The following is a 27,538-nucleotide window of genomic DNA, read 5'->3' as shown; positions in this document are numbered from 1 at the left end:
AAAGTAATCTAACAATGGTTACTTATAGAAGATAAGAGGTGTGTTTTTTGGGGAAGCTTAAAATAATTTATGAAGAGCATGGCAAAAATAGTATTAGAACAGAGTAGATGTGAAATAAAGAATAAAAAGGATCAGAAAATGGGAAACATTTGTTCATTATCATCAGTTACGTTGATTTATACGAGACTGGCCTTTTAGCAGACAGAAAATGGTCTAGTATCGACAATTCTGTGTCAACCTAACATAAAAGAAACCAGAGGATTTAGCCTGTAGAAGACAGAAAAGGGAAGTGCCTACGAGCCATAATTACGGAAAATTAAAGGACTTTGTATTTAAAGCATTACACAATTCTCACTTAAAATCTCAACCTCAGCATAGTTATAATGATATTGTGACCCACTCCTCACCCGATTGATTTTCTTTTTATATTATTAGCTACTTAAATCCTCCAAGCAAATTTCTGGATTAGGTCTTCGGCTTTACCCAGGCCACACGCTGAAACGGACGCTGAGCTTTCACTCTCCACATAAAAGGGATATTCCCGTGTATGGCAAGTTATAAGAGCTTTACTGCATCACCCCACCCACCCCACTATTCCCCACCCATCCTTTCTCCGGAGCGTTGGCCACCTACATCTACAAATTCTACACATTGCATTTCCATCATCCTGCTGTCAGTGGGTGGAGGAAAGGGTCATTTCTTCCTCCGAATCCCGATTTGGATAAAGCAGTACCCCTGTCTTTTTGCTACCAGGAGATAGGGCGGGGACCCCCCTCGCCCAGCTCAGGGTAGAAGCGCTGGTGTTGAGGCCGAGTCATACGAGGGGCCTGTTGACCTGGCACGGTTTAAGCATTCAACTGACAAATAACACAAGAAATCCGGTAACCAATCAGAGCGTAAAGGTGTGGTGCGAGCATCTTTTTTTTTCAGGGGCGGTCACAGCCAAGTCTGACCCAGCGGAGGGGCGCGACCCGGATAGGGCGGCCAACTTCCAGACAGCTTGCCCAGCCTGGTCCGCGGACTGCCACAGCCTGGTTGCGAGCGCGTCCCCGTTTCTTCTTGGGCATCGCTGATTGGAGGGGCTGGAGAGGAAGCGGTGGGCGCAGCCAATCTGGAGCGGCCTCCGCCGCTCTCCTCCCCGCCCCCGGGCTTCCAGGGGAGTTGGCCTTAGGGCCGCGCACCGGTGTCTGCGTGTGCTGTCCTGAGGATAGCTGCAGGAGGGCGGGGCTGAGGACTCCGGCGCACAGGCCATGGCTTCCGCCGGGCTGCCCCAGGCTCCCGCCGAGGACTCCCCCTGGCCTCTGCGCCTTCTGCACGCGCCCCCGGGGCTGCTGCGGCTGGACCCCACGGGCGGCGCGCTGCTGCTTCTCGTTCTCGCCGCGCTGCTGGGCTGGAGCTGGCTGTGGCGGCGCCCGAAGCGGGGCATCCCCCCCGGGCCCACGCCGTGGCCCGTGGTGGGCAACTTCGGCTTCGTGCTGCTGCCGCCTTTCCTCCGACGGAAGAGCTGGCCGTACCGGCGGGCAAGGACCGGAGAATTGAATACCTCGGGCCTGGGCGTGCAGTTGCTCCTGGCAGACCTGGCCCGTGTGTACGGCAACATCTACAGCTTCTTCATCGGCCACTACCTGGTGGTGGTCCTCAACGACTTCCACAGCGTGCGCGAGGCGCTGGTGCAGCAGGCCGAGGTCTTCAGCGACCGCCCGCGGATGCCGCTCAACTACATCCTGACCAAGGGGAAGGGTGAGCTGGGCCGCGGCCGCGGGAGCCTTGGGGGTCAGGGGTCACGGGCCGTGTGAGCGCGCGGATGGGGCTGCAGGTGCGCCGGAGCTGGGGGTTCTGTTTCCCCTGCGGCCGCGCGCACCCAACCTGCCTCACACCTGCACCCAGCGCGGGAGGGGGAGGGCGGCGCTGCCTCCCACTCCCGCTGCCTTTGAGATCCCCTGCAGCTGTGATAGGTTCCATCTTTCCAGGAGTATTCGCTCAGGTTCCATCTTTCCAGGAGTATTCGCTCCTTCCCAGAATAAGGCCTCACTCTTCAGAATGTGTTCCCGACGGGAAACTTAGGCCGTGTTAGAAAGAGAGAGGGATATTTACACCTTTTGCGTTTTGGGTGCAAGAGTTTAAGATTATTTCCCCGTAAGATAGGAAGTCCAGAAAACACGATAGGAACTAATTGGCAAACCTAATGTACAATAGGTTTATAGTTTCTGTGATTCCTGCTTATGGAAGGCTAAGTTGGGCAGTTTTGAGCGTTGGTAAACATGTTATCCGCTGCAATAGAATATCACATTTGCCCTTTTTGTTTATCAGTGTTCCCCTTTGTCTTATTGGCTGGCACGGGTCCCAGACTGTGTTTCCGTCTGTGTCAATCCTACTCTTCCGTCAGGTGTTAATTTTTTTTTTTTTTTACATCTTTATTGAGTATAATTGCTTTACAATGGTGTGTTAGTTTCTGCTTTATAACAAAGTGAATCAGTTATACATAGACACATGTTGCCATATCTCTTCCCTCTTGCCTCTCCCTCCCTCCCACCCTCCCTATCCCACCCCTCTAGGTAGTCACAAAGCACCGAGCTGATCTCCCTGTGCTATGCGGCTGCTTCCCACTAGCTATCTGTTTTACGCTTGGTAGCGTATATATGTCCATGCCACTCTCTCACTTTGTCACAGCTTACCCTTCCCCCTCCCCGTATCCTCAAGTCCATTCATTCTCTAGTAGGTCTGTGTCTTTATTCCCGTCTTACCCCTAGGTTCTTCATGACATTTTTTTTTCTTAAATTCCATATATATGTGTTAGCATACAGTATTTGTCTTTCTCTTTCTGACTTACTTCGCTCTGTATGACAGACTCTAAATGTCTTTCCCTCAGGGAGTTTTTTTCCTCACTTCCGTTCCAGGTAAGTTAGTCTCCCTTGTTAGAACGAGTTTCATTGCACAAGTACTTTTCCTTCACTGCACTTATCAATATTGAGGCTTCATAATTCTGTAACCTTGGCCTGAATGTGAGTCTTCACCACTAGACTGACATCTAGGAAGACAGAGTTATTCCTTGTCCTGCCTGGCACATATAGGAGTCAATAACTATTTATTAAGTAAATGAACTACTACTTCCTCTTCCTGGCATGTGGTATAAAGAGATCCAGGCTTTTCAGAATCTGATGAAGCCAGAATTTTGCATCAGGATTTTAAATGAATAGTAATGATGATCTTAATATTCTAAATGTCCCACTGAAAAATAAATCATACATGTCACAGTTCATACCTTACTCTCTCCGTGTCTTTACACATGCTGCTTCTTCTACCTGGAATTCTCTTCCGTTCTCATGGCTGCCTGGAGAACTCCCACCTCTGCTTTTCTTTTCCTCTCTCCTTTTAAAAAAATTGTGGTGAAATACAAATAACATAAAATTTACCATCTTAATCATTTTTAAGTGTACAGTTTAGTGGCATTAAGTCATTCACATTGTTGTGAAACCATCACCACTATCTCCAGAACTCTTTTCATCTTGCAGAACTGAAAGTTTATACCCATTAAACAAACACTAAAAACCCATTAAACATTTAAAAACTCTCTAACCCCTGGCAACCACCATTCTGTTTTCCGTCTCTGTGAATTTGACTATCCTGGGTACTTTATACAAGTGGAATCATACAACATTTATCCTTTTGTGACTGACGTATTTCACTTAGTATAATGTTTTAAGGTTCATCCATATTGTGGCATGTGTGAGAATTGCTTTCCTTTTTAAGACTGAATACTATTCCGTTGAATGTATGTACCACATTTTGTTTATCCATTCGTCCCCTGATGGATACTTGCATGCTTCCGTCTTTAGACTATTGTGAAAAATGCTGCTGTGAACATGGTATGTCTACAAATATCTGTTGAAGTCCTTGCTTTCAGTTCTTATGGGTGTAAATCCACAAGTGGAATTGCTTGATCATATTATATGTTTAATATTTTTGAGTAACTTCCATACCATTTTCCATAGCAGCTGCACCATGTTACATTCCTGCCAGCAGCAGCCAATGTTTCAGTTTCTCCACATCCTCACCAACACTTGTGTTGTATTTTTTCATACCTGCTTAAATGTCACCTCTCTGAGAATGTGTTCTGTGACCTATTTCTCTATCCTCCCAGGTACAGGTGAGCTACTCTTTTCTCTGTGATACCACTGTTTTCGTTCAAACCCTCATCGCATTCCCTACCAGTCAGTAAGTCTTGTCAGCCTGCTGCAGATATATCCATGTTCTGTATCCATTCACTTCTCTCCATCTCCATCTCATCCAAGCTACCATCGTTTTTCATTTCTTACTCCAGAAGCCTTTTAACTAGCCTGCTTGCTTCTGCTCTGATCTTTTATCCATACAGCAGCCAAAGGGATTTCTTTAAAAAAAAAAAAAATGTGAATCAGAACAAATCATGTCGCTTCCCCCACTGAAACCAGTTGTTTCCGACTCCATACTAGACCTACTGTGCCCCAAAGGATCTGGCCTCTGCCTGCCTTTCTCACTTTATCTCTTTCCACTCTCGCTTTATTGTACATTTCAAGTACAGTGTCTGCTCTGGACACACTAAGCTGATTCCTGGAAGGTTGGTGACTGCCTCAGGCTACTGAGTTTTGTCATCCTTAGGCCTGGGATAACTTAAAAAAATTTTTTTTAATATTTATTTATTTGGTTGCACTGGGTCTTAGTTGCGGCAGGCGGGCTTCTTAGTTGTGGCACACATGTGGGATCTAGTTCCCTGACCAGGGATCGAACCCGGGCCCCCTGCATTGGGAGCTCAGAGTCCTATCCACTGCGCCACCGGGGAAGTCCCCTGGGATAACTTTTTACTTTATTTATTCCTTATCATCTCTGAGGCCAATTGTCACCTTTCACTACTATTTTAGACACTGCCCAATATCACAACTTATTTTATCTCATTTATATTTCACTAACCTCATTCATTAAAAACTTTGAAAGCATTTAGCCTATTACCAACCCCACTTACCGTTGGAATGTGAACTCTGTGAGGGCAAGGATCTGGCTCATCTTGTTAACCACTGTATGCCTTCTAATCGGCACAGAGCAGGTAATCAAGAAATGAACGAATGCATGCATACATCTATTGATACATACATACATCTAACATCTGTTAATGCACTTACCACATTATATTGTCACTTTTGTTGCTCATCTGTCTTTTCCTCCTGATTTTTAAAGGTAGGAATTAGATTTTCTTCTTCGAAGTCCTTCTTGGTGGGTGTATAGTTTGGTTAAGAATCTATAAGGCAGTTTCTGAGTATTAGTTGGATCACAGTTTATTATTGGATCCCTCCTTATTTTGTAAAGTCCTGGGAGCCTGGGGTAATCTGGTGCTTCAGCATCTCAACTAAAGCATTAATTCCTCCAAGAGACAGTTAGGACTATTTAGGTGATGCTGCTCTTGTATTCTGGTGGATATGTGTTGGGCAAATGTGCTGTAAGAAATTTATGTTGCTGGTGAAAGTGATTGACAGGAGAAAGTAAAGCAAGAACCATATGTCACAAGGAAAATGCTTGTTGATTTAACTTGGAATAAAGAACAGGCCATCTGAATAGGAAAATGTAGATAGTCAAGGAATCGTTTCAAGGGTGAAAAATAAAAGGGGAGAATGTGAGTTTATTTCAAGATGCCCATCGAAGGATGAAGAAGCAGATGAGTTCTGGGTAGCCGTCATAGATCAAGAATTGGATGGCATAGTCATCCTGAAGAAGATAGGCCACAGGAGTGAAAGGCTGAGTGGCTCAGCTCAGCAAGATGTGAGGAGTGCCCGAGCCACCTTCAGTGCTGTTTCCAGTGGCAAGATTGTAAAATGGGAAGTTGTCCAGAAGCAGGATGCATAGACTCTAAGAGAAAGAAAAGTGATATTAAGAATTAGAGGCCAATAACGTTATTAAATGTTTATATTTATTTTTATAAGATATTTGTAAAAGAGTTTTGCTGCTAAAGTTGATGAGACTCGAAGAGAAGGAATATTTCATGACCAGTGATGTGCTGGAAATAGTTCACTTAACACATTGCCATCAAGTTCTAGAATGTAGGGAGGTTATTTATTATATTTAAGTTTTTCAAATTATCATGCTTATACAAGTTGATATTCTTTTTAAGCATGAAAATTATAGTAAGGTAGATAGGCCAGAAAGATGTTCTACATTAGGTATGCCCATCATACTTATTCGTCCATCTGATTCTGTTCCTGAGCAGGAATAGTTAATAAAGTTACAAAGTCAGATTAAGAGGTACAAACTACTATGTATAAAATAAATAAGCTACGGGGGTATGTTGTACATCACAAGGAATATAGCCAATGTTTTATAATAACTTTAAATGGAGTATAATCTAAAAATTTTGAAACAGTCTTATATGCCTGAAACTAATATAATACTGTAAATTAACTATACTTCAATAAAAAAAATACTTACAAAGTCAGAGCCAAGGCTACCAAAAGAGTACTTTAAGTGTGGTCTGTTTCTTCTCAAAGGTTTATGCACATCACATTTTTATTATTAAATATTTCAAATATAAAGTGAAGAGAGTAATATAAACTCATTCATCACTGTTCACATTTGCTTCAGATTCATAAACAGTGCATAACTTTATTTGGTATGTTTTTTGAAACCTTACATATGTCATATATTTATAAAGTATCTTTCTACCTCTAGCTTTTGTAATTTATCTATTTCCCTGTTGATAGAAATTAGATTACTTCTAATTTTGAGAGATTTCTAGAAACTTGGAGCAAGAGTCAGAGGAAATTGCAAAGACATGAAAATGGGAGGCAAAAGGAAATTTTGAAGAACTTTAGAAGTACAGGATAGACCAGTCAGGATTGACTACCTCGAAGGGGTACAAGATACAAAATGAAATTAGGAAATAAAGATAGAAAGTGAAAGTTCATTTGAGCAATTTGAAAATAAATGAGGAAAACGAGATAACTGAATCTTGTAGTAAATGCAGTAAAGTACATATTTTAAATAGTTACATGCTCATTTCAAGAAGGCCTGAATTCCCACTAAGAGGGACACTTATATGACCCTATGGAAGGGAAGGGCAAATATAATCAGTGGATAACACTTTCTCTGCTTCAAGAGAAAGAAAACGTATGTGTGATTAATGTAGAATTGCATCAAATTTAATGTATTTTAACTATTTTTATTTTAGTAATATATGTTGCTTATTGTAAAACATAAAACATGGAACAGGAGTAAAAGAATTCCTTTTAATTCTTTTAAAAAATAATTGAAAATCATCTGTGATCAGTGTTATTTTGAGATAGCCACTATTAACATTTTTATGTATCACCTTTGTTTTAGTCTGTTTGAGCTGCTGTAACAGAGTTCCATGGGCTAGGTGGCTTATAAACAACAGAATTTATTTCTGGAGTCTGAGCGTTCAAGATCAAGGTGCCAGCTGATTGGGGTCTGTTGAGGGCCAGCTTCCTGACTCACAGACAACTGTCTGTAACCTCACATGGTGAAGGGAGCAAGGGAGATCCCTGGGGCCTCTTTTATAAAGACACTAATCCCATTCATGAGGGCTCCATCCTCATGACCTAACCACATCCTAAAGATTACTTTCAAATACCATCACCCTGGGCATTAGGATTTAACATGAATTCTGAAGGGACACATTCAATCTGTGGCAGCCTTCTAGTATTTTTTTTTTCTATATGTACAGGTAATTTAAAAAATATATTTGCTTCCTTGAAATGGAAACATATTCTTCACACTCTTTAAAATTATTTTTATCACTTAAAGTATTATGAATATTTTTCCATATTATTGAATTTTCTACAAAGTTCTTAAAAACTGTACAATATTCCTTTGTGAGAATGTATCATAGTCAATTTAGCCTATCCTTTGTTTGGTTTGAGGTAGATTTTTGTTTCAGCCGTCTAGCACCTAGTCCTCTGACAAGAGCACCCTCTTCTTCTGAGTAACTCTGGCTCCACCACCCTTTTGTATCCATTAACTGTGGTTGGAATGGGAGATGCCATATCTTTACATGAATTCCCCTCTCTGACCACAGTGATTAGTCAGGGGATAGACCCCTGATCAAAGGTGATCAGAATATCTCACCTCTTTGTGATGGTAGTGAGTCTGTGGGCTGGACACAACTCAAAAGTTCATAGCTACAGATCGATCCACACATAGTTTTGGGGTAAGAATTGATACTTGTGGCATAGTTTGGAAACCTCAAGCCAAATAATAAATGTAAAGTATTCCAAATTGGTATCAACATGGAATACCTGACTGAAACATCTGAGTCCTTCCCCAGCGTTTTTCAGGTTAGAACTAGAGAATAAAGGGCTTTAGAGAGCTTTTATCTCCCGTGGTGAAAATGGGAGAATGGGCATCTCAAGATAGCTCCCAGTTCTTGGAAAAGCTGGTTCACAGTAGGAAAGAATGAAGTCAGTCAGGAAGAAAGAAGTGAAAAATAGGTGCAGAGAGGAGTTCAGTGGCATTTAGTCTTCTCCAAGGTGGTAACACCCAGCTCTTCCTGCTTTTTGGTTCCATCCACAGCCTAACTGGCCTTTTTGCCAGACTCACTTGAGGGTATGTTTTTGTCATTTCCAAACAATAGTCCTGGTTTTTGCTTTGGAGCCATGTTTATTTTTCAGTGTTATTATCCTCCTTGAGATGAAGTCTTTGTATACATCCATTGTATACATTCAGGGCTAAGAATGGAGATGTCAGCAACTACAGGGTATGCCTGAACCTCTTCCAAACACTCCAAGACTCTAAGCCAGCGGTCCTCGGCCTTTTTGGCACCAGGGACCAGTTTCGTGGAAGACAGTTTTTCCACAGATGGGGGGGGCGTGGTATGGTTTCAGGATGATTCAAGCACATTACATTTATTGTGCATTTTATTTCTATTATTATTACATTCTAATATATAATGAAATAATTATACAACTCACCAGGAGGCAGAGCTCAGGCAGTAATGCAAGCGATGGGGAGCAGCTGTAAATACAGGTGAAGCTTTGCTCACTCACCCACCACTCACCTCCTGCTGTGCGGCCCGCTTCCTAACAGGCCACGGACCGATATCGGTCCGTGGCCTGGGGGTTGGGGACCCCTGCTTTAAGCCATTCTGGCTTCATGACATGGATATTTTGTAACGTTTGAAACCCTGAGGCCATTAATTCTGTCCCTGCCTCTCATCCCTGGCATTCTCAGGCACTGTCTCCTTGGTCAAGTCTTATCTTGCACTTCATACCTGTCAGATTGTTGTCAAATACCTAATGCCCAGATATTAGTCTCTTTTGAGAAGCCTCCCTCCATTTCCTTGCCTTATCTAAACCTGAATTTTTCCCTGAAGATAATTCAGCCCTCTTGAAATACTGTACCCTCTTTAACTTCCCCCAAGTTCTTTATTTTTCTAAAATGTGCCTTCATACACATCCTTATTTACAAATGAAGTATCGCTCAGATGTCCTCTCTGAGAAATACTGCTTTCCCTCAGCTGACATGGTGCTTTTTCCTTTGTCTACATTGCAACTTCAATACACCTCCAACATACAACATTTAATACAATGCATTCCAACAATGCAACATTCAATATAGTCCAACATAACAACATTCGATACTGTACATCCCAACAGTGCAACTTCAGTACAATCCAACATATAACATTCAATACCGTACAGTCCAACAATGCAGCATTCAATACCATGCATTCCAACTGTGCAACTTTAGTGCAATCCACCATACAACATTCAATACAATATGCAACTTCAATACAGTCTAACATACAACAGTGTATTAGAGTTGTTGGTTTATCCAGCTCCTCACAAAACTGGAAGCATCTTGAGAACAAAGACTGTGTCTTTTAAATCTGTATGCCCTTAGTATCTGGCATGTAGGGGACTGTAAGTAAATATTGAAAAAACTAATAGAAAGAAGACATTTATTTCTAAATTTGAGTGTACCTAACAATGTTGTCTAGCATACATATGTACCTAACAAGGTAGATATATACACTTTTTAATACATTTTAATTTTATATATCTTAATTTTAAAATATTTTATATATTATGTATAAATATCTATATAGCCATGATATATATCTATAAGTAACAAAAACTTACAGAACTGAAAAAAGGAATTGACAAATGCACCATTAGTGCAAATTATTTTAACGTAAGTATTTGAATAGTTGATAGATCAGGCAGATAAAACTTTGGCAGGGATAAAGAAGATTTGATTCTGACAGTTCTGTAGCTTTCTCTGTTGGAAAGAGGGCCCTATACCCAACAATTGCTTATATAAAAATTCTTCTCAATTTTATTTGGAAATTTTATTAAAATTGATCACATACTAGACTAAAAAGCTAGCCTCATCAATGTCAAAAATCATCATACTTCCCTGGTGGCGCAGTGGTTGAGAGTCCGCCTGCCGATGCAGGGGACATGGGTTCGTGCCCCAGTCTGGGAAGATCCCACATGCTGTGGAGCGGCTGGGCCTGTGAGCCATGGCCGCTGAGCCTGCGCATCCGGAGCCTGTGCTCTGCAATGGGAGAGGCCACAACAGTGAGAGGCCCACGTACCGCAAAAAAACAAAAAGAAAAACAAACAAAAATCATCATAAGCCAAATTAATCTAGGTGGCAAAAGAGAATCATAATAGAAAAAAATGTTTATACTTTTTTTAAAAAGATTTATTTTATTATTTACTTATTTATTTTTGGCCGTGTCAGTTCTTAGTTGCAGCATGAGGGCTCTTCGTTGCGGCGTGTGGGCTTCCCTCTAGTCCTGGCGTTCAGGTTTTCTCTCTCTAGTTGTGGTGCACAGGCTCCAGGGCACATGGGCTCTGTGGTTTGCAGCACGCAGGCTCTCTGAGGCGCGCGAGCTCAGTAGTCGTGGCGCGCATGCTGCGTGCTTAGTTGCCCCGTGGCATGTGGGATCTTAGTTCCCTAACCAGGAATCAAACCAGCATCCCCTGCATTGTAAGGCGGATTCTTTACCACTGGACCACCAGGGAAGTCCCCAAATTTTTATACTTAAAATGCATTGAAAAGACATGCACACAATACTGGTGGACTGCAGCTAAAGTGGTACCCAAAGGCAATTGTACAACCTTAACTATCCTTTATTAGGATAAAGGTCTGAAAATTAGTTAGATAGCTAATTTTATATATCTGAAAAAGAACAAAAGAATAAAGGTAAGGAAAAAAGAAGAACATGCCATTATAATTATAGACAAATTCTTCCAGAGAGAAGGAATACACCATGGCTCATTTTAGGAGGTGAGTATATCCAGACAAATACATTATGAGAAAGGAAATTTATAGTCCATTTTCATGTATGAATATGAATTTTTAAAAACTTAACATATTAGGAAACCAAATCCAACAATGTCTTTAAAAAAGCATAAAAATATCATAACCAAAGTTGGATTTATTCTTGGATTACAGGTAAGTCCAATTATAAAGAAGACAATTTTCAAATTAATCTGTAAGTTAAATGCAATTCCCATCAAAATCTCAAAGGTGCTTTTTTAAAAATAGAACTTGACAAGCTGATTAAAGTTTGATAAATATGAGTAAAGAGCCAAGAGTAATCAAAAAACAATTTTGAAAAAGAACAAGGTGGTGGCGGTGGGGACTTCCCTAGTAAATATTAAGACTTACTATAAAGTCTATTTAGATCTTATTATAGAGTAACAATAGTTAAGACAGTGTGCTTTAAGCACAGTCATAAATAAATATACCAGTGTACAATATAGCAGACTAGAAAACCTATAACCTGAGCTGCCTGTGTACAGCAAATGTTGTAGATCAGTAGAGAAAAGGAGAGGCTGTTTCATAAATGGTGCTTGAACAATAGGCTATCAAAATAGGGAGAAAAGTGGATTCCTTCTTCACAATAAGTAGGAATACCTAACATAAATATAAATTCCAGGTAGGTTATAGAGACTTAAATGTGAAAAAGCAAGATTTTTAAATTTTACAAGAAAGTAGAGAATGTATTTATAAACCTGTGGAAGGAAAAAATTTCTAAAGTAAGACATGCAGCACAAATCACTAAGAAAAAGATTGAGAAATGGAACTACCTTTAAAGCATGTTTATCAAGTAATAGCATTAAAACATGAAAAAGCAATTCACATGATGAGAGATAATGTCTGCTATGCATGTAGAATATATAAGAAGAAGAAAATTGCACAGTTATTAAGTACAAATCACAGAATAAGAAACCTGGCCAGTAACCATATGAGAAGCTGCTCCAACCCACTGTAACAATCAGGGAAATGCACATAAAAATCAGATGAGATGCGTTTCAGCCCTCTGATTGGCAAAAATAAAACGTTGATGACTAAAATTGATAGTAACTATTTGACAAGAGATCATTCATGTACTTCTGGTGTACTCTCCACTTTGGAGAAGAATTTGATAATGTCTAGTCCCATTGAAGGTGTACATATTTTATGACGCATCAATGCACTCTTAGCAATGTCTTCAAAATTCTGATGGAGGGGAAAATGTACAATAAATACATTTTCGAAAAATGTTTAGAAATTTGCCTCTGATGCGTCCTTTCCCAGGAACCTATTAGAGGATGGCCGTCAGCAAAATACAGGAGTGAAATAAGGTAAAGACATAGAATCCAGGAAATGAATTCAATACAGGAGGGTCAAAAAAATTTTCTAAATGATGTCAAATGGAAGTCACAAAACACCTGAACAAAAGGCCTAGAAAGCAACATCAGATTTGAGCAGATGTGTGGAATATTCGAGGCAGGAAAATGGACGTGACAGGTCATCCAATACATTTGACCATGTGGATGTTTCTATTGAGAGTCATTTTATATAGGTATCAAAGATTGTGAGAAGACATAACCACCGAGAGAGGTCTTTATTTCATTCTCAGCTGTATTCACAGCATCCCAGTGTCTAGCACATAGTAGGCATTCAGAAATATTTGTTAAATGAATGAAGCATGTCCTTGAAGGTAGCAGGAATGAAGTGGATGAAAAATGGAAGGAGGAGAGCTGGCTGAAACAATAAAGCACACCATGGAAAAGAGAATGAAGTAAGTGACAGGAAACAAGGAAAATTTGAGAACAATCTGATACAACATCTGGGAGCAATTCTTTGGGTTTGATGGTGGAAGATGTATAACATAAGTGAGAATCAAATAAGATGTAGTTGTGAATGCCCTTGAGTTCAGATGTTTTTAAATTAGGGCTGTTTGCAACTACAGACATTTTAGATTACCTGCCAGTTATTTGATCCAAACTTTGATGGCCAATGGGCTGTTGATTTATTCATTTCATATTTAACAATCTCCTCCTTTGTACACAGCACTATGCCAGAAGTTTGGATTTTAATGATGAGCAAAATCAGATATTGTCCCTGCCCTCATGTGCAATCTGTTAACCATGCTTATCCTTCTGTTCACATTTATCTAGCCTGAAATATTTTCTTAGTCCGTATTCACTCTTATGAAAATAAGGTTTTGAAATTTACACTAACTCTAGAAATGGAAACTCGTTTCATTTCACCAGGAGTTAGTATATATAATAATAAGCTTTATAGAAAATTTTCCGAATCAAATTGGATATGACTTTTGTTATTATAAACATACACTATCTTGATAACTAAATTTTGCTAGTCATTCTTGGCTGGTGATCTTTATCTGTTCGTATATGACCTTTGCACAAGTGTCTTGAGAAATACAAATACCCTTCATGGTTGGTCCTGTTGAGTATTAATTATCAAGCATTGCTCTTTCTTACCTTCTTTCCTTGGTGTCCTTTTGCAGGGATTGTATTCGCACATTATGGTCCAGTCTGGAGACAACAGAGGAAGTTCTCTCATTCAACTCTTCGTCATTTTGGCTTGGGAAAGCTTAGCTTGGAGCCCAAGATTATTGAGGAGTTCAAATATGTGAAAGAGGAAATGCAAAAGAATGGAGAAGTCCTCTTCAATCCTTTCCCCATTGTCAACAACGCTGTCTCTAACATAATTTGCTCTTTGTGCTTTGGCCAGCGGTTTGATTACACCAATAGTGAGTTTAAGAAAATGCTTAATTTTATGTCACGAGCGTTAGAAATCTGTCTGAACACCCAGCTCCTCTTGGTCAACATATGCTCGTGGCTTTATTACCTTCCCTTTGGACCATTTAAGGAATTAAGACAGATTGAAAAGGATTTAACTATTTTCCTTAAAAAAATCATCGAAGACCATCGAGAGTCTCTGGATGTAGAGAACCCTCAGGACTTCATAGACATGTATCTTCTCCATGTGGAGGAGGAGAGGAAAAATAATAGCAATAGTAGTTTTGATGAAGATTACTTATTTTATATCATTGGCGATCTCTTCATTGCTGGCACTGATACCACAACTAACTCTTTGCTTTGGTGCCTCCTGTATATGTCACTGAACCCCGACATACAAGGTAATAAACAGATGTTTCCTTTATTCATGGCAAAACCAGGATATATTTTTTTTCATTTCCATTTAAATCAGCAACCTTTGTGATCCTGTGGCTCCTGTCAGTAAGCAGTGTCTTCAGGCTGGAAAACAAAATGGAAATACTTGCATCTCATAGGGAATGGGTAAGGTGTTAACAACGGAACTCCAAGTTTCTAGACAGTGGCACTAAGATCACAGCTTGCTTGAATCTGCTTTAAATCTCTACAGGTCTGATTCTGTGTGAAATCTATGATGAAGAAAGAACTTTAGAGAAGACTATTTTAGAGTTGAAGAGAGTCATAGTGATCATCTGAACCCATTCATCTTTTTTGAAGATGAGACCAGAGGCCCAGAGAAGTTCTGTGATTTTCACAAGGTCACGGAGCTAGTTCCGCCACATCAATACCAATAGGTAGTGAATTTCAGTGGAAGTTCATAGTGGAAGGATACAGGAGAGAATAGTGTATTCATTTTCCGTTGCTCCTACAACAAATAACCACACACTTAGTGACAACACACATTTGTTATGTTACAGTTCTATACATTAGAAGTCTGACACATGTCTCAGTGAACCAAAATCAGGATGTTGGCAGGGCTGCGTTCTTTTCTGGAGGCTCTGGAGGAGAATCCATCTCCTTGCCGTTTGCGGCTTCCTTGGCTCGTGGCCCCCTTGCTCTATCTTTGAAGCCAGCAATGTTGCATCTCTCTGACCATTCTTTCATAGTCATATCTCCCTCTGACTCTAAACCGGGAAAAGTTTCCAATTTTTTTTTTTTTTTGGCTGCATCGGGTCTTTGTTGCTGTGCGCGGGCTTTCTCTAGGTGTGGTGAGCTGCGGCTACTCTTCGTTGCGGTGCGCGGGCTTCTCATTACGGTGGCTTCTCTTCTTGCGGAGCACAGGCTTTAGGCGCGCGGGCTCGGCAGTTGCTGTGCACAGGCTCTAAGGCGCGTGGGCTTCAGTAGTTGTGGCTCGCGGGCTCTAGAGCGCAGGCTCAGTAGTTGCGGCGCACAGGCTTAGTTGCTCTGCAGCATATGGAGTCTTCCCGGACCAGGGCTCGAACCCATGTCCCCTGCATTGGCAGGCAGATTCTTAACCACTGTGCCACCAGGGAGGTCCCAGTTCTCCAATTTTAAAACCCATGTAATTAGGCTGGACACACCCAGAAAATCCAGCATAATCTCCCCATCACAAAGTCCTTAATTTAATCACATCTGCAAAGTCCCTTTTTACCAAATAAGGTAGCATATTCACAGGTTCCAGGGGATTATGGCGTGGACATCTTTGAGGGGCCATTTCCTGCCTACTATAGATGGGATTGTGCCTACCTATATTCATTAACTATTGATGAGTAACAAATTATCCCAAAATTTAGCATCTTAAAACAACCACCATTTATAATCTCACATAGTTTCTGAGGATCAGGTATCCAGGAGCAGCTTAGCCTGGATGGTCTGGCTTAGGATTTCTCACGCAGTTGTAATCAAGATGTTGGCCTGGGGCTACAAACATCTATAGACTTGACTGGGACTGAAGGATCCACTTGCAAGATGACTCATCCACCTGGCGGCTGGCTGCAGGTCTTGCCACTTGGAACTTTCCGTAGGGCTGCTTTACTGGCAGCTGCCTTCCCCCAGAATGAATGACCCTAGAGAGTAAGTGGCCAAGACAAAAGCCATAGTGTCTTTTATAACCTAAGCTCAGAACGGTCATGCCATTGCTTCTCCTTTATTCTGTCGGTCACATAGACCAATTTGGAACAGAGTGGGAGGGGATGGCACGAAGTTGGGAACACCAAGAAGTGGGGGTCACTGGGGGTCATGTTGGGCTACCACACGTTGTCACAGGTAAAAGCTTAGAGTCAATCAGATGTTGATACGAGAGAATGATTCCAAGTGCTCCTGAATCCAGAGTGCTTTCCCCTTTGCCACTCTGTCTGTTCTGCCATCGTCCTTCAGAATCCCAGGCTGGTACAGGGTCCCTGGGACCAGCTGCCTCCACTGGAATATCTGATCAGTGTTTCACTTCACTGAGGCCAAGTCAGGCCTGTGCTGCCGACTTATCAGCTGTGTGGATATGGTGATGGGAAGAGTGTATGGGAGGGCAGTCTCTCCTGGCTTATCTTTTGGATTATGCTTTCCTTTTTTTTTTTTTCTGTATAGAAAAGGTTCATGAAGAAATTGAAAGGGTCATTGGTGGTGACCGTGCCCCCTCCCTCACTGACAAGGCCCGGATGCCCTACACAGAAGCCACCATCATGGAGGTGCAGAGGCTGAGTGTGGTGGTGCCACTGTCCATCCCTCACATGACCTCAGAGAAAACAGGCAAGTCCAGGGCCTTCCTCCTTGGAACGCCCTCGAGGGAAGCCCGTCCCCTTCATCCAGAGGGCTTGAGGTGAGGTTGTGGCAAGCGTTTGTTGTCATGGATAATCAAATGACCAGAGGATGCTTCCGCCTCAGCTGTCCCTTATTTGGTGTACTGGCTGGCGTTCCAGCCCTGCTTGTTTGGTAAATAGCTCTCTAGCCTTCAGAGCGTGCACACTTACACTGGTCAAATTATGCTGCCGTTTAAGGTGGCTGTACTGGCAGAAAAAAACTCCAGAATTAACAAAGGCCCCTCTCTGTCCTCCTGTTCTTGGAGGCCCGAAGAGCTAGCCTAATTATGAAATTAAGGAGTTTAACTGGGAATTATTCTACTTCAATTTTTGCGGTTCTGCAACTGAAGCACAAATATTAAAGAATTAGAAGAGCCCATCTGATTCTGAAGGCACATGTTTCAGCCTTTCACCTGCAGTGACCTTGACATTTAGGCACTCAGACTCACTGTAAGCATCCCTCGTAACAAGGAGTTTTCGTCCTCCGGAGATAGCCCATGATGAAATGGGCTTAAATCTAGTTATAAGACAGTTGTAGGAGGCAATCACTTATAAATGACATTGGATCACTTAACAGTTTCTTTGGTGTAAACTAAATATAAGGTGTGTGCAGTATCCTTGGGGCATTGTTTAAAGTGCATATGAACTTGTCAGCTGGTATGAACCAGCATTGACTTCCCTGTACATCCCTTTACCTTAGTTTACCTTCTTCATTGTATTGTGTCACATAAAAGACTGGGAACTGTAAAATTGTATACAAGTATTAGGAATTTGTAATTCTTTGGGAAAGTTCACCTGAAATGCCTTATGATTCCCGTTTTAATGTTTTCTCTTAATTGTAATGTTTTTATCATTTGATTTAATTGATTAACTCAACATCCATCAGAGCAACTCCTGTGCCCTGTGTCAGGCTGGGTCCTGGGAGGGTATGGAGAGGATGCCAGTTGATAAGGTTTTGCCTCTGCCCTCAAGTACCTCAGCAAATTAAGAAGCTAGATATGTAACTAGTTTTTGTTTGTTTGTTTGTTTGTTTTTTTAGAGAGTGATGTTTACCAAGAGTTATCAGTAAAAGCATGTTGAATGATACAGTGGTTTCGTTTTGTTTTGTTTTAGTGCTCCAAGGGTATACCATTCCTAAAGGCACGATAATATTACCCAACTTGTGGTCAATACACAGAGACCCAGCCATTTGGGAGAAGCCAAATGATTTCTACCCTAATCGATTTCTGGATGATCAAGGACAACTTATTAAAAAGGAAACATTTATTCCTTTTGGGATAGGTCAGTTAAACTTTTATTTTCTTAATGGCATAATTTTAAAAAGAAACAGAACCAAAAGAATCTTTTATTATTTCATGATACTCTTTTAAAAATGTTTCTTTCTTGGCAAGCTAATATAAGAGAGAAATAACTTAGATAATGCATCTCCACTATGTTTATTTCAGATTTTAAAAACAAAGTGAAAGCAATTGGTTTTAAATCTTTAAATATGACTAGAAATCTTCCTTTTTGAGTTGTCCAGGTGATTGTTTGAGTCCCAGGGAACTGTTGGAGTTAAGAGCAGCTTTTGACCTGCCTGAATGGTGGGTGAGAGGGTGGGCTCTCTAATCTCACCAGTCCCTCTTTTAGGTTCCTAGATTAGGGCAGGTAGGCTTCTTTCTATAGAAAAGGAATGCTCCAGAGATTCTTATTTGATATCTTTTCTCCTTAATCTTTCAGATAAGAGCAAGGAAAGAGATAAGTCAGTATGGAGGAGACAAGGTAGCCCACCTCATTGGCTCCATCTCTAGTTCCTATCTAGAATGTGGATAGATTTTTATGAGTAGGAGTTAAAATGTGAACTTGGTATGCAAAAATTCTGATCAGCATAGACTGTGGGAAGCCACGGGGTATATGTGGCAATTTTATTTCAAAACTCTCTATGTCTGCCTTTAAAACACTCAATTTAGAAATTTCATAAATTTATCCCTTTTGAGGTAGGAAAAGGGCCGGTATTATAATCCTTACCTTTTTTCCTGGTCTCATTTTTAGGGAAGCGGGTATGTATGGGAGAGCAGCTGGCAAAGATGGAATTATTCCTGATGTTCGTGAGCCTCATGCAGAGTTTCACATTTGCTTTGCCTAAGGACTCGAAGCCGATCCTGACTGGGAAATATGGTCTAACTTTAGCCCCACATCCGTTTGATATAATCATTTCAAAGAGGTAAAGAACATCTCCAGGAAGAGATGGTGCAGAGAATGTAAATACATGTCCTTCTAAACAGATTCTTCCTTCTGTAATTGACAGCGGATCCAGCAATTCTGCAAGTCTAGGTTGGGCTTGGATTAGAGAGAGATTGGAAAGAGGGTAGAGCACATGGGACCTTTCGTCTCGGAGGGTTCCTCAGAAGGAAACTTCAGCCATTTTAGTAATGCACGTGACTTGGGGGATGGTGACGAAAGTACTGGATTCGGAAGCAGGGGATCCGGATTTTATTCCCAGCAGCCTCCACCAATGAGCATTTCTTCTCATCCCTCAGTGCCTCAGTCATTCCACGTGGAAAATGACGGTAACAAAATTTGACTTCTCTCTCTGTCTTGGCATGAATGATGGTCAAACGCTCCATCTTTTCTGACATCACCAAAGCACTGTTAAGCTCTGGAGAACAAATTCAGGAGGAGGAGGAAGACCTACCTGTTTAAGACCCATGACAACATGAAAGTGGTGTTCAGACTTGAATACTTCATCAGAGAAGGACGTGGGTTTAGGGGACGATGAATTAGAGCTTTTCTTATTTATTTATTTTTTTACTTAATTTCTTTTTGGCTGTGTTGTGTCTTCGTCACTGCGTGGGCTTTCTCTAGTTGCGGTGAGCAGGGGCTACTCTTCATTGCCGTGCGTGGGCTCTCATTGCGGTGACTTCTCTTGTTGCGGGGCACAGGCTCTAGGGCACACGCGGGCTCAGTAGTTGTGGCGCACGGGCTTAGTTGCTCTACGACATGTGGGATCTTCCTGGACCAGGGCTCGAACCCGTGTCCCCTGCATTGGCAGGCAGATTCTTTTTTTTTTTTCTAATTTTTTAAAAATTTATTCATTTATTTTTGGCTGTGTTGGGTACTCATTGCTGCACGCGGGCTTTCTCTAGTTGTGGCGACCGGGGGCTACTCTTTGTTGAGGTGCACAGGCTTCTCGCTGCAGTGGCTTCTCTTGTTGCGGAGCATGAGCTTTAGGTGCACAGGCTTCAGTAGTTGTGGCACGTGGGCTCAGTAGTTGTGGCTCATGGGCTCTAGAGTTCAGGCTCGGTAGTTGTGGCGCATGGGTTTAGTTGCTCCGCGGCACGTGGGATCTTCCCAGACCAGGGCTCGAACCCATGTCCCCTGCGTTGGCAGGTGGATTCTTAACCACTGTGCTGCCACCAGGGAAGCCCTAGAGCTTTTCTTGACACAGATCTTATGTCGGTTTTGGAGGACTTGTTTTGTTATTATCTTTTCGTTTATGATTTTAGTTTTTACTTTTTGTAGACATGCGATGAAGTGGACCCTTGTTTAGTATGTTGAGGAAAGGTTATTGTCTGAATGTATACATCTGCCTTCTATTTCAGCTACATGAACAGTGAGCCTAGCTGAAGAAGTGGCTTCATGGCAGAATTCCTTTCTGCTGTGTTTACTCACAAGGATGTAGCTCTGGCTTCTGACTTGAGCCCTGAATAGTGAGCTCTGGAATTTTAATACTGGGATTTATGAGAAAAGGATTCAAACTGTACTGAACATTCCTTAACCGTTCTTCCTGCCACCAGGCCTAATGTATCTCATCCTTGAAGACTTGCAAAGACAGGAAGGCATTCTTAATTTTTTTAAGATAACTAAATTGTTTCTTAATAAATAAACTCCCTCTAAAAGAACAGTTCTCAAAAAAGGTAATGACGTCTTTCAGGGGATATTTGGAAATATGTGGGTGTGTTTTCAGTTATCACAGTGATGGGGGTGCTAATGGCTTTTTTGTTGCCATGAGGCCAGGATGCTAAATGTCTGAGCAGTCCTAGACAATGAAGAACTGACCTGCCCAAAGAGAACATGCTCCAAAAGTGGCTAGCCCTTTTCTTTATTCTCCCATTATACTCCTTATATAGAAAGATTGTGATAATAATATAAGCAACTGTACTTTTGAGCCTTTCCTCATGCTGGCACCATACTTTATGCTTTACTTGTGTGCTTACATAATTCTTAAAGAATGTTTAGTAAGAGGATGCCATTCTGTAGCTGATGGAGCTCAGGCTTAGAGAAGTTACGGCCTACATGTAGTTGAAAAGTACCGCTGTGCATTTCAAACCTACCAGTCTTTGTAACTGGAGAGTTCTTCCTGTACCACGTCTCTATACTGCCCTCTGCATTTTCAATATGGATAAATGAAATACAGGCCAATCTTTAGGTGCCTTGAGGATTTTTGTTAATTAAAAAAGAAAAACTAAGAACGAAATGCATAGGCACTGTGAGTGAATGGAGAGGTTGTTATAGAGACTTTATTTATTGTTTATTAATTAATTTTTATTTTTGGCTGCATTGGGTCTTCTTTGGTGTGCGCAGGCTTACTCTAGTTGCGGTGAGCGGGGGCTACTTCTCATTGCGGTGGCTTCTCTTGTTGCGGAGCGTGGGCTTCAGTAGTTGTGGCACGTGGGCTCAGTAGTTGTGGCTCACGGGCTGTAGAGCGCAGGCTCAGTAGTTGTGGCGCACAGGCTTAGTTGCTCTGTGGCATGTAGGATCTTCCTGGACCAGGGCTTGAACCCGTGTCCCCTGCATTGGCAGGCAGATTCTTAACCACTGTGCCACCAGGGAAGCCCCTGGAGACTTTAGATGGATGATGTATGTGTGGATTATCGTGTACCATGTGCAGGGTAGTTTGTTCTGATCTGGAATTTCATACGCTGCGGAATTGCACTAATAACTTTGCATTAGCAAGTTTATTACTCTTCGATTTATACATGCATTTTCGGTACCCCCTAACCAAACAGTTTGTAGCTAACTTGAGAAAAAAACTCTTCTGTGAGATTATGTTGAAATCAGATGTTTATTAAACTTTAAAATGTAATGCCTTAAACTGTAGCACTTTTAAAACATCTGTTTATGGCAAATCACTGAAAGGACTGTTAATGCTTCCCTTGCACATGTTGATATTTTACGATTTTTTACTTTATGATGTATTTGAAGTGTAAAAATAATAGTACTTTGTTTTATAAGTTTGCCTAATACCTACTTTTTAGTCCTCATCATTAGCATGATTTTTGATGCTTACATTAAACTTGTAATTTTAACTGAGATAGTGTCATGTGTGGTTTGGGGGGTTTTGTTTTCTTTAAATTGCTAAACAAAATTCTCTTTTACCAGATGTCAAGTTAAGAAAAGGAAGAGGGAATAGACTTCCAAAAAGAGGGAGATGGCCACATATAATATAAGGATGATCTCTAGACAGGAGGATAATTGTTTTAAAATATCCTCTCAGAGCACAGTTACTCTCAGGACTGTAGCACAGCCCAAGCTTCTTATTTCCCACGTCAAAGTCCAGCATTATTTGAGAGAGGGATGAATCTACATAAGCCCATTGTGGCAAAATATCGAGTGCTTGTCTCTATTACACTCCTTAGCTCAGGAAGAAGTTTTCTAAAATACCCGAACCTATGGATTTTTCCTATAGATGAGCCCACTGCCGGCTTTTTCCACGGCCCAGTCTTCCTCCTGAGGTCACAGTGCAGAGGTCACCTCCTGAGGGATGGCTTCTGCTAAAGCCCTATCTAAAGTGGCCTTTCCTGAGAACACCCTGCTATAGACTGAAAGTTTGTGTGCCCCAAGAATTCATTAACTGAAACCTGATCCCGATGTGATAGTATTTGGAGGTGGGACCTTTGGGAAGTGATTGTGTCATGAGAGTGGAGCCCTCATGCATGGGATTAGGATCCTTGTAAGAGCCCAGAGAGCTCCCTGCCCCCTTCTGCCATATGAGACTGCAGTGCAAAGACAGCCATCCATGAACCAGGAAGCAGGCTCTCACCAGACACTGAATCTGCAGATGCCTTGATTTTGGACTTCTAGTCTCCAGACCTGTGAGAAGTAAACTTCTGTTATCTGTAAGATACTCAGTCTATGGTATTTCTGTTATAACAGCCTAAATGGACTAAAATATGCCCTGATTGATCACCCAGCTTATTTCCTTCAGAGCCCTCCTCACTATCTACAGTTACCCTGTTTATTTAAATCCTCAGTTTCCACCAGTTCTTCCACCTCTGGCCAGAGGTGCCCTTTGTTGCACAAGTTTTCAATTTTGATGAAGTCCAATTTGTTAATTTTTTCTTTTGTTGCCTGTGTCTTTGGTGTCATATCCAAGAAATCATTGCCAAATCCAATGTCATGAAGCTTTTTGCCTGTTGTCTTCTAAGAGTTTTATAGTCTTAGCTTTTATGTGTAGGTCTCTGATCCATTTTGAATTAATTTTTGTATATGGTGTAAGGTAAGGGTCTAACTTTACTTCTGTGCATATGGATAACAGTTTTCCCAACACTATTTGTTGAAAAGACTGTCTTTTTCCCATTGAATGGTCTAGGTACTCTTGTCGAAAATTGTTTGACCATATATATGAGGATTTATTTCTGGGTGGATACTATCTTTCTTTTTCTTTTTTTTTTTTTTTTTTGCGGTACGCGGGCCTCTCACTGTTGTGGCCTCTCCCGCCGCAGAGCACAGGCTCGGGACGCGCAGGCCCAGCGGCCATGGCTCACAGGCCCAGCCGCTCTGCAGCATGTGGGATCCTCCCAGACCGGGGCACGAACCCATGTCCCCTGCATCGGCAGGCGGACTCCCAACCACCGCGTCACCAGGGTAGCCCTGGATACTATCTTTTAAAGTAATGTATCACTAAACAGTTTTGTAGTAACACTGGGATGTTCAGATGAATCAATGAAACAAAATAGAGAGTATATCCTCTAGTGTATAAAAGTGGCATCACATTATGAAAGAGCAGGAATAATATATTCTAAAAAGTGCTAGGACAGTTGGTTAATTACTTAGAAAACTAAAGTAACATCTTTTCTCCAATTAACTTCTTTTTCCAAGTTAATCCCAAAAGGATGAATTTCCCAAATTAATCCAAGTTAATCCCAAAAGGTCTAAAAAGTAAAAATAATACATCTGTATGTGTCTCTGAAACGTTTGATATTTTCTAAGCATAAAAAAGTTATGGACATTTTGAAACACATACAGAAGTTATGGGCAAGTCTTGTTTCATCTACATTATCCCACTTCCCACTAGCCCCATTCTGCACTGATTTATTGTGAAGCAAATATTAGACATATCACATGAACGTATTCATAACGTAGAATATGACTTGCAAGGATGGCTAATCTCTAGTCGTAGTTACATTTCAAAGAAATATTGACAAGGAGTACAAATACATTGACAAAATAGCCTAAGAAAATATTTCAGAATGTCAAATCAAACAGACCAGAAGAACATGGTTAAGCTATTTTTCTCAAACATGTTTACAATTAAATTACTAATGGAACAACTGATAAGAATGCTACTAAATGACCTATATCTTATAGTTCCTTCTTAGTCAGGTTTACGACTCAGAGTTTTCTTTCTTTAGGTTGTGCCTCATTTAAAAGAAAATTTTCCACAAGGAATCTACCAATTTGGCATTTCTGATTCTGAAACATGACACTAAAGAGGGAAATTCCACCAGTGAAAACTCTTTTCTCCCATCATACTCTGCTCGGCAGCATTTGTCCTCATTGTATTACTTTTTGTCAATCTGAGCTTGTTTAGCAACCCTCTTCCCACCTGGTATGCAAAGGCATGTAGTGAATTGTCAATTATTGCAGTTTTGAAAGGTATCTTCCAAGGATATTTAAGTCCTTCCTATGGTTTCCTTGTACACAAACTAATGTTCATGAAAAAGCTGTTGCCTAAAGACAAAAATAAAAACAAATTAACTAAAACCTCAGTAAAGCTGTTGTTTTAAAAAAGGGAGAGAGAGAGATGGCAACTAAATGCCATACCTGACTCTAGACTGGATTTGGTACTAGAAGGCAAAAAAAAACTATAAAGGACATTATTAGGTCAGTTAACTAAATTGGAATACAGGCAATCGGTTGGATAGAAATGTATCAATGTTAAATTTACTAAAGTTGATTACTATCGTTATGTCAGGATCACCCTATTCCTAGGAAATATGCATAGAAATATTATAAAGGACCATGATTTGTGTAACTTACTCTCAGATGGTTCAGATTATTCATAATGTATATAATATCTGCCTTATCTATTATAGATAAATAGATCTAGACAATTGATAAGATAAAGCAAATGTGATAAAATGTTAGCAATAGGTAAATATGGGTAAGAGATATATGGGTTCTTTTGTACTATTTTTACAATTTTTCTATGTGCAATTCTAAATAAATTGAAAAAAATTAAATATGATTGAGATCATGATTCTCATAAAAAGGTCCACCCTCATCTGGCCCCTGCCTACCTTTGCAGTCTCACCTTCATTCACCCAAAAGTACCCTGTGCTTCTGTTATCCTATGTTAATGTATTTCCAGACCACTCTCTAATCTCGGTTCCTTCACAGACTACATATACATTTTTCTCTCTGTCTGGAATGTCCTCAAAACATTTTCTCTGCCCGAAAACCTTCTAATCATCCTCACTACTCTGCTGTAATATATCCATCATGATGAAGTAAGTTAGGACACTGGTTATGAGCAACAACTTTGCACTCAGGTAGACTGGGGCTCAAGACCTGCCTCTATTCTTCCCGCCTATCACACCTCAGGCAAGTTATTTTCCTCTCTAAGCTTCCAGTTTTCCCATATGCAAAAAGAGAATAAAAATAGTGACATCAGACTGATGGGAATGGTTGAGGAGTTACGTATTACATGCTTAGCACAGAGCCTGGCAAATTAAGCATTCACTAAATGCTAGTCTTCCCGTTGCTTCCCCCAACCCCCCCTCACTACCCACCTCCCACAGCCCCTTGCATTCCCTTCTGGAAAGCACAACATTTTGTTCCATGTTTATTTCTCCTACTACTTTATGAGCCCTTGAATGGCAAAGAATACATTCTAGTCACCCCTGATTTTTCCAGCATCTAGAGTGATGTTTCTTGCTCACATAGAGCAATGAAGAACTTGCTATTTCCAAAATCAATGATTTTACTTTGAAAACTAAAACAAGGAATCACTATCAGCTTTCTTTAAATACCTGGCTCTGTAAGACATGGAGACAACCTAAATGTCCATTGACAGATGAATGGATAAAGAAGATGTGGTACATATATACAGTGGAATACTACTCAGCCATAAAAAGAACGAAATAATTCATTTGCAGCAACATGGATGCAACTAGAGATTATCATACTAAATGAAGTAAGTCAGAAAGAGAAAGACAAATACCATATGATATCACTTATATGTGGAATCTAAAATATGGCACAAATGAACCTATCTATGAAACAGAAAAAGAATCATGGACATAGACAACAGACTGGTGGTTGTCAAGGGGGAGGGGGTTGGGGGAGGGATGGAGTGGGAGGTTGGGGTTAGCAGATGTCAGCTATTATATATGGAATGCATAAACAAGGTCCTACTGTATAGCCCAGAGAACTATATTTAATATTCCATGATAAACCATCATGGAAAAGAATATTTAAAAAAAGAATGTGTGTGTGTGTGTGTGTGTGTATATATATATATATATATGTATAACTGAATCACTTCACTGTATAGCAGTAATTAACACTGTAAATCAGCTATACTTCAATAAAAAAATAATAGATAAATACCTGGCTCTGAAAATGTCTGAGAATTAGTCAAAATATATTTTAGCCTTCAACTAATTTATAGATACTAGGATCTTTATAAAAGATGATTTCTAATTTATAAGTTAGGAAATCAACTTGGTTCTTTGTGGCTAGGATTTAAGGTACTTGAGAAGGAGTAGAAGGAAATAGGTGAGTTTAAAGTGTTGGCACCAGGACTTAGAAGTTTGGTCTTTATCCTGTGAATAAAATTTTTAAAAGGAGAGTGCAGTGACCCAGTTTATAACTTGAGAAATCAGTCTGAGAAGAATGTGAAGTATGAACTGGGTCAAAGAGACATTAGTTACAGTAAGGCACTTCAGGAATGGGCTCAGTCTCTACAAAGGAGACAAGGGCTTGGATAAAATGCTGATAAATAGGGATAGAGATAAGAGGGGGAAATGAGGGAGGAAGCCTGTATGCTCCTAAGGTGGCATCAATCACATCTGATCGAGTGAATGGGGATATGGTGGTGAGGGGGAAGGAAAATGCCCTTGGTTGTGTGTCATCGTGAACTGACAATGAATGCAAGAGGAGGTGAAAGGTATTGTGGGAAGTGAGAAGTAATAGGTTCAAATTTTGATAAGTTACATTTGAAGTAGCTGAGGGATTTCCAAATAGAGGTGATCAGTAGACGATTATAAATGGATGTTTGTGTTTGAGAAGCATGAGTCCACATGCTAGAAATCAGGAAGGAATAAAACACATGGTTCTATAAAGTCTTCAGGTGTAAATATTGGGACTCACTGTGTGAAACTTAACAGTTCTGGGGCTTATTGGTAGGAATGTCTAAATACATTAATCTGCTTAACCTTAATGATAACCTTAGTAGGACAGTTAAAGCTCCAAATCTAGACATGTATGTTTACTGGAGACCACTCCCCAATTTTTTTTCCC

General features: G+C 40.7%; 2 protein-coding genes across 2 annotated transcripts in view; both read left to right on the top strand.

Moving 5' to 3' along the window:
- The window catches only part of SGMS2 (sphingomyelin synthase 2), a 113,974-nt gene extending 100,048 nt beyond the window's left edge, over nucleotides 1–13,926 (top strand). The window contains exon 8 of the transcript XR_002174883.3: nucleotides 13,790–13,926. The gene's annotated coding sequence lies outside the window, so the exon portion shown is untranslated. The remainder of the gene's footprint in view (nucleotides 1–13,789) is intronic.
- Nucleotides 1,111–22,105, top strand: CYP2U1 (cytochrome P450 family 2 subfamily U member 1). The gene is made up of 5 exons (XM_019927778.3): nucleotides 1,111–1,740; nucleotides 13,790–14,425; nucleotides 16,602–16,763; nucleotides 17,927–18,094; nucleotides 18,845–22,105. Exons 1-5 carry the CDS (start codon nucleotides 1,251–1,253, stop codon nucleotides 19,018–19,020), a joined length of 1,632 nt encoding a protein of 543 aa, XP_019783337.1. The 5' UTR covers nucleotides 1,111–1,250; the 3' UTR covers nucleotides 19,021–22,105.
- Nucleotides 22,106–27,538: the final 5,433 nt, after the last annotated feature.

Source organism: Tursiops truncatus, chromosome 5, assembly GCF_011762595.2.
Source record: "Tursiops truncatus isolate mTurTru1 chromosome 5, mTurTru1.mat.Y, whole genome shotgun sequence".
Lineage (NCBI taxonomy): Eukaryota > Metazoa > Chordata > Mammalia > Artiodactyla > Delphinidae > Tursiops > Tursiops truncatus.
This window is presented reverse-complemented; position numbering and strand designations above follow the sequence as displayed.

Coding starts and splice junctions, on each gene's coding strand:
- CYP2U1 (XM_019927778.3), top strand. CDS start 1,251: ATGGCTTCCGCCGGGCTGCCCCAGGCTCCCGCCGAGGACTCCCCCTGG. Junction 14,426..16,601: donor ACTGAACCCCGACATACAAG/GTAATAAACAGA, acceptor TTTTCTGTATAG/AAAAGGTTCATGAAGAAATT. Junction 16,764..17,926: donor CATGACCTCAGAGAAAACAG/GCAAGTCCAGGG, acceptor GTTTTGTTTTAG/TGCTCCAAGGGTATACCATT.